The 14,360-nt window shown below is 39.2% G+C and overlaps 2 protein-coding genes across 3 annotated transcripts; one reads left to right on the forward strand and one right to left on the reverse strand.

Moving 5' to 3' along the window:
• Window positions 1-4,800: 4,800 nt before the first annotated feature.
• LOC128515559 (threonine synthase-like 1) lies at window positions 4,801-9,474 on the reverse strand. Of its 2 annotated transcripts, none has more exons than XM_053489648.1 (2): window positions 9,444-9,474; window positions 4,801-7,883 (listed from the first exon to the last, which is right to left on the reverse strand). In XM_053489648.1, exon 2 carries the CDS (start codon window positions 7,864-7,866, stop codon window positions 5,668-5,670), a length of 2,199 nt encoding a protein of 732 aa, XP_053345623.1. In that variant the 5' UTR covers window positions 7,867-7,883; window positions 9,444-9,474; the 3' UTR covers window positions 4,801-5,667. The 2 variants fall into 2 exon arrangements, with proteins under 2 accessions (XP_053345623.1, XP_053345624.1); XM_053489649.1 differs by having other exon boundaries at window positions 9,427-9,468.
• A 315-nt stretch (window positions 9,475-9,789) lies between these two features.
• Window positions 9,790-13,148, forward strand: enkur (enkurin, TRPC channel interacting protein). The gene is made up of 5 exons (XM_053490142.1): window positions 9,790-9,958; window positions 10,833-10,978; window positions 11,269-11,501; window positions 11,601-11,747; window positions 11,917-13,148. The coding sequence occupies exons 1-5, from the start codon at window positions 9,879-9,881 to the stop codon at window positions 12,088-12,090; spliced, it is 780 nt and encodes a 259-aa protein (XP_053346117.1). The 5' UTR covers window positions 9,790-9,878; the 3' UTR covers window positions 12,091-13,148.
• The last annotated feature ends 1,212 nt before the right edge of the window (window positions 13,149-14,360 follow it).

The following is a 14,360-nucleotide window of genomic DNA, read 5'->3' on the forward strand; positions in this document are numbered from 1 at the left end:
GATGTTGAGTACAGGTTTCACAAAGCATTTGTGAACAGCTGCAAAACTGTAAAGAGGACACGGCAAATGAGCTTAAAAACATAAGAGTACAATATTGCTTATATACAGCTTAATCACATCTAGGTGATATATTAGAATATAAACATATGTGATGTAGCAAATAGTAATACACGTTGGTAGCGTTGGTTAAAGTAAGGTTCTTTGCATAGATCTGTTGTCTCATGTAAATGTGTGCAAATCACAAATAAGAAGGCAAGACTCACCATAAAAAAAATCAGCTTTGGCGTTTTTGCAGCTGTCCTCCTGGTGCTGAGAATGCGAGCAAAGTGCTCTCTGCCTTGTCTCAGCTATCCTGATCACCTTATCAAATCACAGGGTGGATGCACTGTCCTCAACCCATGGAAATTTAATAAGCCACTGTTACAAGCTTCATGCTTTAAGCTCACCAAACAATGTTGCTCAGCAACCCCTTAGTGAACGGTCAATGTAAGGAACACAGGAAGATGTCACGACGACTGTTAGTGTTATGCATCACACCTGTTATACCACAAGAATGAAACGTATCACTTATGCCTTCAAGGTTTCGGCTATAAGGTTGCATTTTTGCACCAAGCTTGTTTATGCATCAACTCAAATACCCAAGAGGTAATAAAGCGAGAAATTTCTGCATCATGTAACGACATTATACAGTATTTCTTAGCTAGATCTAAATGAGTAGTTGGAATGATGCAACTGCATAATTAGAAGGGTTCATTCAAATTGCTTAGTAGATAAGCTTCTGTATGTAGTTTTATAGATTTATAGATGAGAAGTCACTCAGCATCCAGTTTACATATCTACTCTGGGACAGTATGTACAATGATGATAATTTTATATACCATATTAGATACCGGGTACTAATAGCACATTGGTAGCCACTTTTGGTACTTCAGACAATACCATGGTAGGCAGTGCTCTATAGAGGAGTAAGGTAGGTACTGTGGCACTTCAGTGGGTACCGTGATAGTATTACGGTGTATATCACAATACTTTGGTGAATACCAGGGTCTTTATTAGGTACAAAAGTGGATAGCAATGTTCAGTAGGTATCTAATATGGTATGTTTGTACATATTGTACCATCGATCATATATGCCTAATATACCATAGCGTACATACCTCCTCAGTATATGGAGCTTTAAACATGCCGGGGTTGCCCCTGAGTCGGACCGATAAGGTAGGCGCCAGACAGCCATGGCTCCGTTTAATGCCGTACAACTTCACTCAGACACTCGACTTCTCGTCAGGATGGTGGTGAACGATAATGAGCAGCACACCATCATAGTATCAACCTATTGGGTCACCCATCCGTTTACATGATGCCAGAGTGAATTTAGGACACGCAACTTCATAGTGCAAATTTGTAATGCAATCGATTACACATGCATCAAAGTGAGTAGCCTTTTTCTTTTTTTGGTTCAGATTGCTTCATAATAGTGTGAGTGATTACAGGATATTCGGAGTGAATCACATTTTTTGGAGATATCCTGATACATATACAATACTTTGGTGCATGTACCATTGTACCACAGTATGTACTATGGTAAAACCATATATTATAGTGTAGTACACGTACTATATCAGCAAATACGTACCATGGTACTGACAAAAATAGCATGGTTTTATATTGCATGGGGCAGGTACCATTAGACCATGGTACATATACCATTGTAAATTTGTTAAGGGTATTTCCGTGTGATTCCTTAGCTGCTCATTTACAACCTTTAGGATATTGGCAATAAAGAGGATGTTTAAAACCAGTTTATAGTTTGAGAGCTGGGGGTCAAGCCAGGTTTTTAATCAGTGGTTCGATAGGTGGATTATAGGGAAAGATTTTGTGTTTGTTTTAATGTTGCTGATGATTCAGTTCCTGTTAGTGTTTGATTACGATTCTGTGTATAGGTATCATAGCTATTATGTCTATCGTGTCAAGTTTATGATTTCATCCAATTCTGTCCATTGGATCTGGGTAAATAATCACTCCACTAATGTGATTATGTTGGTCTCTTCATACTAGGTAAAGTGGTTTGCTCAAACTTGCAAATCATTGGTCTTGACAAAGTTTGCCATACACTCACACTCAAATTGGTGTGGGCTTCCAACACAACTTAATCATGCCCTATCTTGAAGCTTAACCTCCTCAGTTATACAGCAACTTTGCCATGATTCTTAGGATTTTGTTGTCCTATTTGGACCGGAACCTCAATTTATTTTTTTTATTTTTTTAGTATTTACTGTATTTATTTCTCTATTTCTATACTGTGGTGCTTTGTAGGAGATTCAACAGTGGTTGATCATTGTCCAGAACTTTGTCTCTGACTCCTTGGTTTTCCAAATGCTTGGTATATTGTTAGGTAATAGGGCTGCACGATTTGATTGAAAAGTCACAAAGGCATTGTGATTGAAAAAGCAAATAATGGCACAAATGATCACATTAAGAGAATATTTGCCAATCCATCCATCCATCCATCCATCCATCCATCTAGGAACCTCTGTAGTCCAACTAGGGATCATGGAGTCCAGTGGTGACCACTGTATTCATTCCCATTTCGTATGACCGTGGTAGGTCCTCCAGACTACATTCACATGCACATTCACACATTATGGGCAATTTGGGAGCACAAATTAGTCTAATCTGCATCACCTTGGGCTGTGGGAGAAAAGCCACCAGGATCGGAGGCTTAGTGCTTAGCACTGTCGCCTTGCACCTTTAGGGTCTGGATTAATTTTCTGACCGGCCTCTTTGTGTATGGAGTTTGCATGTTCTCCCCATGCTTGGTGGGTTTTCTCAGGGTACTCTGGTTACCTCCCACAGTCGAAAGACCTGCAGATTAGGCTAACTGGCCATCCAATGACCATAGTGTGAGCCCTGCAATGGATTGTCACCACCTCATTGCTTAAGGCTCCAGCCCCATCCTTAGACAGATAAACTTCATTCAACTGATTGATTTTTTATTTTTTTTGTATAAGGAATCCTCATGATTGGGTTATTGGTTCTTCATTCCTGATAAACCTAAACCCTTAAACATCAGGTTTATTCAGGCTAAACCCTTAATCATCAGCTTTTTCTCATTATGCCCCAATAGGCAAGTGACACTGGGTGATACACCTCCATCTACTGGATCTTTCACGTAAGTAAGCCACTATAAACAAAGAAGTGAATCATCCTTTATCGATGAAATTCCAGCTGGGTTTTAGGACTGGATCATTCCCTCATAGAACATGCACTTGGTATAGACTGCCTTTAAAGGTGGATCATATTTACTTCTTCACCATTTAATTACTATAAACCTTAATGGATGTATTCATGTATGATTAGTGGGATGAAGGTTTTGCTGTTATTACTGAAAAGGCAATACTTTGTGTGTAATTTATTTTGCATTTTTGTTTAGCAGGTGTAATTCCATTTCAACTTTAAAGTAATACTTTGTTAAATAATTTCAATGATTTGGTGTCTCCATCCCATGGCTCGATCCTGTGCTTTTGTTACTGTTCATGTAGGTTCTCTCTGGGTTCTCCAGGCTCCGCCCACATTTTTTCAGTTTTGATATGGTACTGGTCTTTGGACTGTGGGAGGAAACCCGAGTACCTGGAGGAAACCTACTGTACCAAGCACAGGGAGAACATGCAAACAGAACTTTAAATTGATCTCCAATAAGCAAGAGCGACATGAAAAAAGACACCTTGAGACTTTGAGATGAACCAGACTCAAAAAAGGAAACCATCCTCATCTATGGATAGTTAGTTTTCATTTTCCAGTCTTAAAAGGTCTTTGAACTGCTGCTTTTTCTTTTCATATCTTTCACAAACTGCTCAGAGTAATATCTCTTGTCCACACACAGGAACAATGAACTTTTTGGTGAACCCCCAAGAACATGTACATACCTCTGAAAAGATTGTTAAAGTCTCACTATACTGAGGGTCCCAAAAAATCTATATACACTTTAACAGTTGTTATCTCTGTCCATTTTTTAAATTAGCAGTGTGTTACAGCCGTGGCCAAAAGTTTTGGTTGGGATGTTGGGAAAAAGAAACCAATTAATAAAACATAAAAAAAAAAACTATGATATTATATATTAAGCTCCTCTGTCAGTTTATGATATAATGGACTTAGCTGAATTATCCTTGTCAAAACTAAAGTCAAAAACAAAATTCACACACCAAACCTGTCTTGACACGGTCTTCACATTTGGTGTAAAACATTTCACTGTGTATATTTCTTTTCACTGATTGTATTAAAATCTCTGTACTGTTTAAAGGGATTTCGTACCATGTATTAACTGTTTTAGATACAGCTCTAACTCAAAGAGGTGCAGAACATCTGTATAATTAAGTGTTTGTAAGATAATCCATTAGATTGAGGTTTTATTAAGGCAATAATATTTAATATGGTTTAAATATCCAACATGATCTAGCTTCAAGCAGGCTGACTTATTATAAGAAATCAGTAACCTTAAATAATGGTGCTGTAGATGCTTCCATACAAATTGGACGTATGAATCATGACAGTCATGTGCCCGGTATTTCCAGCCCATAAGAAAAAACACTGTTTCAATGTTGAAATTCTTGTAAACCAATACTGCCATCTAGGAGATGTGTTCAGGATGTACCTTCTAGGATTTTCCTAGATTTCTTTTGAATCCACTCTACAGCGTGCAGGTATAATATTAATGCCGTGATACGTTAGTGTATGTCACAGGACATTTTACTGAGATATTGTGTGTGTCATGATAACTTTTTATTCTGGGTGATTTTATCGGTGTTGATTTTTTTTTGTTATTCTTGAAAGTTTAACAAACTGCTTCATCATGATATATAATACAGTATATTGTTACACAGCAGTACCTCAGCATACAAATTCAATCCGTTATGGAGGGAAGTTTTTAAGGCGGAAATTCGTATTGTGAAACGCATTTTCCCATGGGAAATAATGTAAATGAAGATAATTCGTTCCAGCCACCAAAAATATTACCAATATTACTAATTTTCAACCATATAATCATATTTCTGCATATAAAAACAATCAAAACATTTACATGTAAATTAAGTTAAAAAAAATATGAAACTAAAGGTAGCTCCATTTTCTTCTTGCTACTGTCCTTGGTAACATTTTTTGGGGCCCATGAAGCTGTCTTCACTAAATCTTGCACAAAATGCAAAAAAATAAATAAATGCTTCGTATGCCGAGGCAAAATTTCTGTTCTGAAGGGGAAAATTCGTGAGGCAGGACGTTTATATGCTGAGGTACCACTGTATCCACAACATTTATAGCAGAGAAATTGTTTTATTAGACATAATATTAGAAATAATGTGTTATTACTTCATTCATTACATTCATGAGGACAAACTCAATCACATGAAAATGCTGAAAGTTATGTGACGAGCTGGTCTGAGGTGAGTATTTTTTATAAAGTAACGTAATTTTAATTTTTTTTAATAAAAAGTCTCAGAGCTTCTGTTATTTTTCGATAGAATACATTTCAAAAACAGGGACTTGTGGAGAAGCTTCAGCCTGACAACTTTATATTAAGTTGTGACATTACTAGGGTTCTGTTTAAAAAAAAAAAAAGACTTAAAAATCCTGCAGTCCTGGCAGCTGCCACTATGGGACAGTGCCAATATTCATGTTCTACCTGACCTTCAGAAAAGAGTCCTGTATCATGGATTCCACCTCATCTATAAGCACACTAAAATCAGCCTGGCATACTGAATGCAGACAACTTGGTCTCTCTCTTACGCCATGATACAAAGTTTTATGGATTAGTTCTTGGCCTGCGATAGTGCACAGAGCATCCAGCTGCTCCAGGGGCTCATGTGGGACATCTGGATAGCGTAGAGCTTCAAGAACAGCTGGTGCAAACTTTCCGAAATGTGCCGTGGAGCACAGGACAACTGGACACATCTTATCATGTAGCCGGTCTGCCACAGATTTCGCCACGGCGGTGTGAGTGTCCATTATGTAGCCTGTTTTAGAGTGTACTTCCCGAATAGTATTCAGGCAGTCATCCTCTGAGCACCACCCTGCCCGTACGTCCTGCCGTATCCTCTGTAATAAATCCTCTGACACGGTAAAATGCTGCTTTCTCTCGAGGCTTACAAACAAGTCCCGGACAAGCTTACCATCCCCGCTGGATGCATAATGCAAAAACCGTTCAAGATTTGAAGACTTCAGAATGTCAATAGCAGGAGAATTTGATAGCATGAGCTTCCTGCCTCGGAGATCATAGTGACCAGTGGTAATAAAATCAGAGACTATGCAGTTATGATTAGAGGCACAAATGACATTTCTTATTGGGACACCCATTTGTTTAGCATAGATGGCAGACATGGCGTTTCCAAAGTTTCCAGTAGGAATGCACACATCGACGGGCTGCCCAAATTTCACCACGCCATCTCTGAGAAGGTCCAGGTACGCAGAGGAATGGTAGACCACCTGTGGAAGCAGCCGTGCCCAGTTGATGGAGTTAGCCGTGCTAAGGAGAGTGGCGTACTCCACTGCAAAGTGGCCAGCGAGCCTTGAGTCGCTGAACATTTCCTTGATGGTCCTCTGACAGAAGTCAAAGTCAGAGAAGATGCTAACAGACCTGGTGTTGCCCCCTTTGAAACCAGTCATCTGGAGTTTCTGTATGTCACTAACTCCTCGCTCAGGGAAAAACACCAACACACCAATGCGCTGCCTGTCACTTTCTCTGAGGTTGCTGAACCCACTAAGAACTGCACTTCCTGTGTCCCCAGACGTGGCCACAAGGATCAAGTAGTTGCACATCTGTGGAAGACAGTAAGCAAAGATCTGTGGCATTAACTGAAGTGCCAGGTCTTTAAAGGAAGCAGTGGGACCATGAAAGAGCTCCAGAACATACTGATCCTCAGCAAGATGTTTAACAGGTGCCACTGATTTGCTGGCAAAGTTCTGCCCGTAGGCTCGATTAACCATTGCGCGAAGTTCTGATGGAGCGATGTCCAGCGGATGTATGCACTTCTCAAGTATTATCAAAGCGCGCTCAGGATAAGACATGTCCGCTAATCTTATCCATTCAGAAGGTTTCAGTTTTGGGAATCCTGTATGAGGTACATAAAGCCCACCATCGGGAGCTAATCCCTCCAAAACGACATCACTGAAGAACTTCACATCACTGTTTGACGCAGGTTCCTGTCTTCTGGTGGAGATGTAGGTCTCTGATTCAGAGTCCTGATATTTGTCTAGAACCCTAATGACTTTTTCTGCTACTTCTTCTATAGTGTCCCCTTTTCCACAAAACACTCTTGCATCCAACCACTTTTCATAAAACTGCTTTCGATATGCCAAGATCTCCCTGATGGAAACACCAGCACTCTGGCCAACGATTCTGTTCACCTTCATTTTGTCCAGCCTCTCCACGATATCTTCAGTGTCGATGTCCATATAGAGAACAATTCCTGAGCGTTTCAGGTGTCGCATGGCATCTGAGTGAAGCGGGTTTGAGCCCGTAAGTGAAATCACACATCCAGAGGCGGAGAAGTTGCACACAGCTTGGCCTTCTTCTTCGATAAAATGTTCGCCTCCGACTCGCGCCAGCTTCTCTGCTACCGTCATTCCCCACGTCTTTTCTAGAACATCATCGTCTATATCAATGACAGGCTTCCTGAGTCTGTGGGACAAAATCCGTCCAACTGATGTCTTCCCAGCCCCAGGAGGACCCATAAGGAGAATGTTCCTCTCCTGAGAACTCTTTGTAGACAGACATGATGTTACCATGTACAAAGCTGAGCGAGTATACAAATTGGAGATTCCATGGTACCTCAGTTTGTCCGTTTTAGACAGTAAATGAAACAAGTGTCTAGTCGTCATCTTTTTAGGGAAATAATCTGAGGAGGTGAAAATAAAGTTACAGGGAATTAGTTTTTATTAAGAAATAGATCTGGCTTTAGTGGCAGATTATCATACGTAATTATGTAATAGTGACATCTGTTGGAGAATTTGTGAATTTCATGTCTTATTGTTTGGAAAGGTTTGCAGCTATAAGCATTTACAATTTTTTTTTATCATGGTGACATAAGAAACCTTTTAAGCTTATAGAGAAAAGTCACTTGGAAATGTGATGTATGGCTTGAACATTATACGTAACCTTCCCGGCCAAAAAAAGTGTCACACACTACAAGATTTCATTGATCAAAAATGATCAAGCGACATTCAGTACATTCAGGTCGTCAGCTGACTTTATTTTATTGCCGCATAACGTTACTGAGCCTAGACCTGAGCAACTGACACAACCTCAGATCATAACACTGCCTCTAGAGGCTTGTACAGTGGACACTACAGTATGCATGATGGGTGCATCGCTTTATGAGCTTCCCTTCTACACACCCATTACTCTGGAACAGGGTCAATCTGAACTCATCAGACTTTTCCATTGCCCCAAAATCCAATCTTTATGCCCCCTAGCAACGAGAGTTGCTAAAACAAGTGATTTTGCTATGGCCACACAGCTGTTTAGTCCCAATCTTCTAAGTTTTTGTCATAATGTACATGTTAAAAATACTCTTACTATCAACAAGCTATCTTTAAACTTAGCGTTCAAGTGATCTCCATTCGTTAGATGAGTCCTTACAGGTTTTAATAATGTGGTGGGGAGTTCTTAGCCCTATTTCAGTGTTTTTAAAATCTCTCTGTTTTAAGTACTTAATGCAGGACAATATTTTACCCTTCTGAAGTGGTGACTTTTTGGGGGGGGTAGGAAGTATTACTACGACATGTAGAAAGCTATACAAATCTATAGAAAAATTTGTTGCTACACAAAAACTGCCGATTTAAAAAAAGGAAAAGCAGTGAAATATTTTAATAAAAAGACCAAAAAAAGAGTGAAAAGTTTAAAGAATAAGATGAGTCGGGACCATCGGGTCTGTGTACAGTACACAGAATGATGTCTTTTGGCACACTGACTTATTAGGTTCGGTGCCTACTGTGACTGCGTCATGTTACAAAACTAGCCAAAAAATTACTAAACTTTTTGATACCACCTCGTATGTATGTATTTATGTATAGATATATAGATTTCTCTCTGTTGAGTTTATTACTATAATTTGAATATGTTGAAAGAGACTGTGCAGGATTATCAGATCCTGTGATTTTCAACTCCATAAACGTGAGCAAGGGTGCCAATACTTTAAGCCAGCACATAAATGCAATCATGCAATGTATTTAAAAATCAATATCAGTTTTATCAATGTCCTTATAATTAATCCAAATAAAAAAAAACTAATTCTGCATAAACACACAATGTATGTAGATCAGAGGCAAACTAAAGTGCTAAATAAATTGAATATGAAATAAGGTAACAACTATATAACTTATTTTAAAAAACAGATACAAAATAAGTGTTGTTATAGAAAGGTGTTAATGATCTCAAACCTAGTAGTTTAACTCACAGCGCTGGCACGCGCACAGACTCCCGCGCGCTCTGTAACACGCCGTCATGTGGTACGGAAGTAGTTATATGATACCGGAAGTCAATTCAGCTGTGTCATAACTAACTATATTTAAAACAAAAACAACAATAATAATAATAATAATAATAATAATAATAATAATAATAATTTCGTATCCTCTAGTTTTTATGGTTTCTTTTAAAACAATTTGTTTAATGTTTACCCGAAATTTATGTCTAATCATACTGCAGTAGGCGGAGCTGTTGCTGAGCAATAGTTCTCATGGCAACGGTTAAGTATACAAACTGGGCTGTGTGTGTGAAAGCGTCTATAGAGAGATCTGGAATTAAGTCATCTGTTCGTTTTTAAGTATTTTTGTTTAAAATATTTATATATTTTGTTGTTAAGTTGTTGTTTTTTTCACTGAAAGACAACATGTCCAGTGTAATCCATCCTCCTGAGAGCATTTATAACCTTCTTGCCAGAGAGGAGAGGAAAAGAGAAAAAGCTCCCAGGTAAGATTAGTTAATTAATTTACAACAAAGTGAAATATTTCACACATTTAAAGTATGAATTATTATTATTTATTATTTATTATTAAAATAAAATGTTATAGAGATAATTTTCTACAACATTCTACAATAATAATAATAATAATAAGAAGAAGAAGAAGACTAAATACACTGGTGATCAAAAGTGTAATTCACTGTTTTACTGACATTTTAATTTTTTTAAATAATGACAATACAAGAATAATTTTCTGCAAGGACATTGCAATACAAGCAATGGGCCTTACTGGTTAGCACTCTCGCCTTGCACCTCCAGGGTCTGTGTGTGGAGTTTGCATGATCTCCAGACATCTGCAGTCAAAAATGACATCTGCAGTGCTCTGGTGTCACTCGCTCAATCCATGCCTGCTTGATCTCTAGCTAAATATCATGTACAAAAGAGGGTTTCTTGACTGCTCCTGCCTCCTTCACCATTGTCCAAAGGTTTCCTGTTGGGTTTAGATCTGAAGATGACCCAGGCCATGGCTCCAGAAGCTGAATACCGTTGTCACATTGCCAGTTTTATAGCTAATTTAATTAGTTCAGTTCATGAGAACTAATTAGTGACATCACCTGTTTTGTGAACAGGGAGAACTATAGTACATGGCATATGTTGTCCTAATACTTTTGGCCACCATTGTAGATTTAATGGAGCTGAATTACAGGCTTTTTTGTTCATTAACTATAAGAAAACACAGTGGAAAATGTTAGGCATAAAACAAAGATTATCTCATATAAAGTATCAAGCCATCATTTGTGATTTAGTCCAAACTCTAAATTAGAGTCATGTTCAGCATGGTCAGAGGATGAGGTGTTGTGATGATGTCATGCTTATTTACAGGTACACATCAAAGTTCAGAGAGCAGGTAAAGCAGGAGAAGCAGCAGAACAAAACCTTCAGCAAAACCATGGGTCCGCCTAAAGTGGAGGTACCTTCTCCGGAGAAATACCTGCTGAAACACTCCAGAGAGCCCAAACTGCCTGAAAGTAAGAGTCGACTCCAATTACTAAATCATCCTATGAAAATCATATTACAGTATTAAATTATTTCATTTGCTATCATCAATAAGAGGCTATTTTAACACGAGTAGTGATGTTGTACAGGCACAGATACAGGAACATACTGAGGATTTGATAAAACACTATGTCATGATTGTCAATATCATGTTTTCTTGTTGCTCAGCTGTAGTGTTGGGTTGTGGCGTAGGGTTTATAAGCAATAAGTTATTAGAGTGTGACGTCAGCCTGTACAGTACTCTGTTGTAATTATTCCCCAGAGAAGCCTTTCTCTTACGGAGACGACGTCCAGCCCAGGAAGCCACCCGTACCTGCTAGGACCGAGCAGCCACTCATGGGCATCCGCACCAAAAGAGACTTTGTGAGGAGTAACGCGGTGGAGAACAAAATGGCAGTTCCGCGTAAACCCCAGCCCATGTACACACACACCAAACATGGAGACAAGCAGCTGCTGGAGAACTCGGGCCTCGTTCCAAAGTACCTCAAGAAAAAGGTGAGTGAGAGGAAGGTGTGGAGGAAGCTAGAGCGATTGAGAAAAGGATCGGAAGAATATAAACGTGCATGTGTGTGTGTGTGTGTGTTTGTGTTTCAGGATTATGGTCAGACCCCAGAGTACCTGAGCCAGAGGCAGGAGGAGGTGAGGAGAGAGCAGGAGGAATACGATCAGTACGTGAAGGAGAGGATGAAAGAGGGAGCCATGAAGCAGCTCTCTGAGGAGGAGCGCCTGGAGATACTGCACGTAAGAGAGAAAGAAATGCATATTGATTATTTTTTTTCTAAATCTTTTTGTTATCATTCATCAGATTATAGCATTGATCGGCATTGATCCAGGATATCTGGTTTACTCATGCACAAAACATAATGAAGTTACAGGATGCTAAAGATCTGTGTGTGTGTGTGTGTGTCAGGGTCTGAAGAAGAACTGGGACGAGCTCCATCATCAGTACCAGGGCCTGTCTCTGATCACGGATACGCTGCCCAAGAAACACATGAAGGAGCGACTGGAGTCAGAAATGAAGCAGCTGGAAAAAGACATCGAGCTGATGGAGAGATATAAAACCATCTACATCGCCAAGATCTGATCACAACATGCCTAACTGCAGCCGTGAAGAGGTTTATTAAAAATATGATCCAAAGCAATCCAAAGAGCAATAACGAACCCAGAACACCAACAGAGTTGTATGTTACGTTAAGCCTTTATTCATCATTCATACATTACTGCACAGTGAAAGGCTTTCTTTGCATATCTCAGAGCGCAGGGTCAACGCCCCTGGAACAGATAGGGTTAAGGGCATTGCTCAAGGACCCAACAATGGCAGCCTGGTGGAGATGGGGCTCGAATCGCTGACCTTCCGATCAGTAACTCAGTGCTTTAACCCTCTAAGATACCAAAACCAAAAAAAACAATAACAGATGCAAGACCCAGACAAACTAAACAAGAGAGAGCTTAAATAAGGGCACTTATTAGGAAACCTAACTAGTTTCAGGTGAAAACACTCAGTATAACTCTGTTGCAGTGCAACCTGGAAATGAGGTCCAAACACCAAACATGAAATTTCTGGTTATTTCTGACAAATACGGGTGGTGGAGCAGAATTTGGATGGTGGAGCAAACTTAATGTCCCGAATATGGGTGGTGGAGCAAACACAATGTCCTTGAATTTGTGAATGTCCATTTGTATACTAAGCTCCTTTGCTCTCTGATTTACATTTTAGGCATTTGGCAGACGCTCTTATCCAGAGCAACTTACATTTTTATTTCATTATACATCTGAGCAGTTAAGGTGGCAACAGTGGCAACTTGGTGGTCGTGGGGTTTGAACCTGGGATCTTCCGAACCGTAGTCCAATGCCTTAACCACTGAGCTACCCCAAATCCCACTGATGGATGGCACACAACCACTGCTGATGGTCTTCGCCCTCTGCCCTCCACCGTCACTTGGTATGAGGGTTTGTCCTGACCCCGAACACATTCCTTGTCATGCTGCGTAACAAAGGGTGCACATCTTGTTGTGAGCCGAGTACCTTCCCAGCTCGGCTGCACTGCTCTCCCAGTCTCCCTTCACACTTGGCATTACCTCTGGCTTGACGCAGGATTGCGAGGTGTCTGCTTGCAAAGTCTGGTATCCTTGCTGGGGTTATCATAGCTCTCGTCCCCCCAAAATATTTTGGGGCAAACCATCCTCTACACCTGTCATAGTTATTTGGTTTAGCTCTGTTGGTGTTCTGGGTTTGGTATTGGGTTTGTTCTTGTTTTTGTTCATATTTTAAATTAACCTCTTTACATCTGCAATTACACCGTGCCAGGCAGTTCCTGTCCCTGACGAGGACACCCTCTAGAACTGCCTTCATCTGCTCACAAGCAAAATGATGCATTTCTGAAAGCAGTCCTTTTAAAAAGAAGTGATGATGCTAGGTTTTAACTTTGCTTTTTTGTTTTGTTTTTTTCTGAGCAAGAAGACTTAAAGGATGGAGGATGTGTAGGAAGGCCAGTTCTTCATTGTAAATAAGGACCTTCTGATTCACAACAAATTTACATTTCAAGTCTTGGTGTTTTATTCATCATAAAGATGGAATCACCAAGGCAGAGCTTTGTAACAGTAGTAGGCATTAGAATAATATAGAAATAAAAATCTCTAAATCATTCCTGGTTGAAGGTTATTAAAAGGCAGTACTGGCTTTGGGACACATTCATAACTATTACATTAAGCTTATATAAAAATGCTCTATGAAAGGGTTACATCGATAGATGAACTGGACACCACATTTGTAAACATTTCATATTCCATATTCTGGATTTCCTTCATTGTTTTCAACCAAGATTGATTGATTGATTGATTGATTGATTGATTTTTTTTCTTTCTTTCTTTCTTTTTTTATTTATTTATTTCCACCAGATGGCACTGTTATTGTTATATTCTACACCTGGGATTCAAAAACAAGTTGCATGGACTTTGAAATCATTAACATTAACCTCAACATTCACACACACGTAAAGTAAAGCTTGCACAGTAAGGATCTCTCCATGCTGAGAGGAAAAGTAAGAGCACACAGTCTCTTTTATTTTTCTTTATACTTTATTATGTGTATTATATATACAATACAGTGTAAGTGTTCCTGGTGGAGGGGGGTGGGGGGCTTTATATATTTTTAAACAATATACGATGAGTATCACATACACTGGTACTCCTTATTTCCTATAATAATAATAATAATCACCATCATCATGTTTATTTATAGAACAGCTTTTTGCCATTTTATATATTTCAAATCCACCTCAAAAAGCAATAATAATAATAATAATAATAATAATAATAATTGTAACAGAAAGAGTTACATATTAACAACAAAACA

This window comes from Clarias gariepinus, chromosome 28, assembly GCF_024256425.1.
Source record: "Clarias gariepinus isolate MV-2021 ecotype Netherlands chromosome 28, CGAR_prim_01v2, whole genome shotgun sequence".
Classification (NCBI taxonomy): domain Eukaryota; kingdom Metazoa; phylum Chordata; class Actinopteri; order Siluriformes; family Clariidae; genus Clarias; species Clarias gariepinus.

Bases quoted from the DNA above. Each gene is read 5' to 3' on its own strand.
- LOC128515559 (XM_053489648.1), bottom strand. From the start codon at position 7,866: ATGACGACTAGACACTTGTTTCATTTACTGTCTAAAACGGACAAACTG.
- enkur (XM_053490142.1), top strand. From the start codon at position 9,879: ATGTCCAGTGTAATCCATCCTCCTGAGAGCATTTATAACCTTCTTGCC. The intron at 9,959-10,832 runs GTAAGATTAGTT...GCTTATTTACAG, and splicing joins AAAAGAGAAAAAGCTCCCAG to GTACACATCAAAGTTCAGAG. The intron at 11,502-11,600 runs GTGAGTGAGAGG...TTTGTGTTTCAG, and splicing joins CAAAGTACCTCAAGAAAAAG to GATTATGGTCAGACCCCAGA.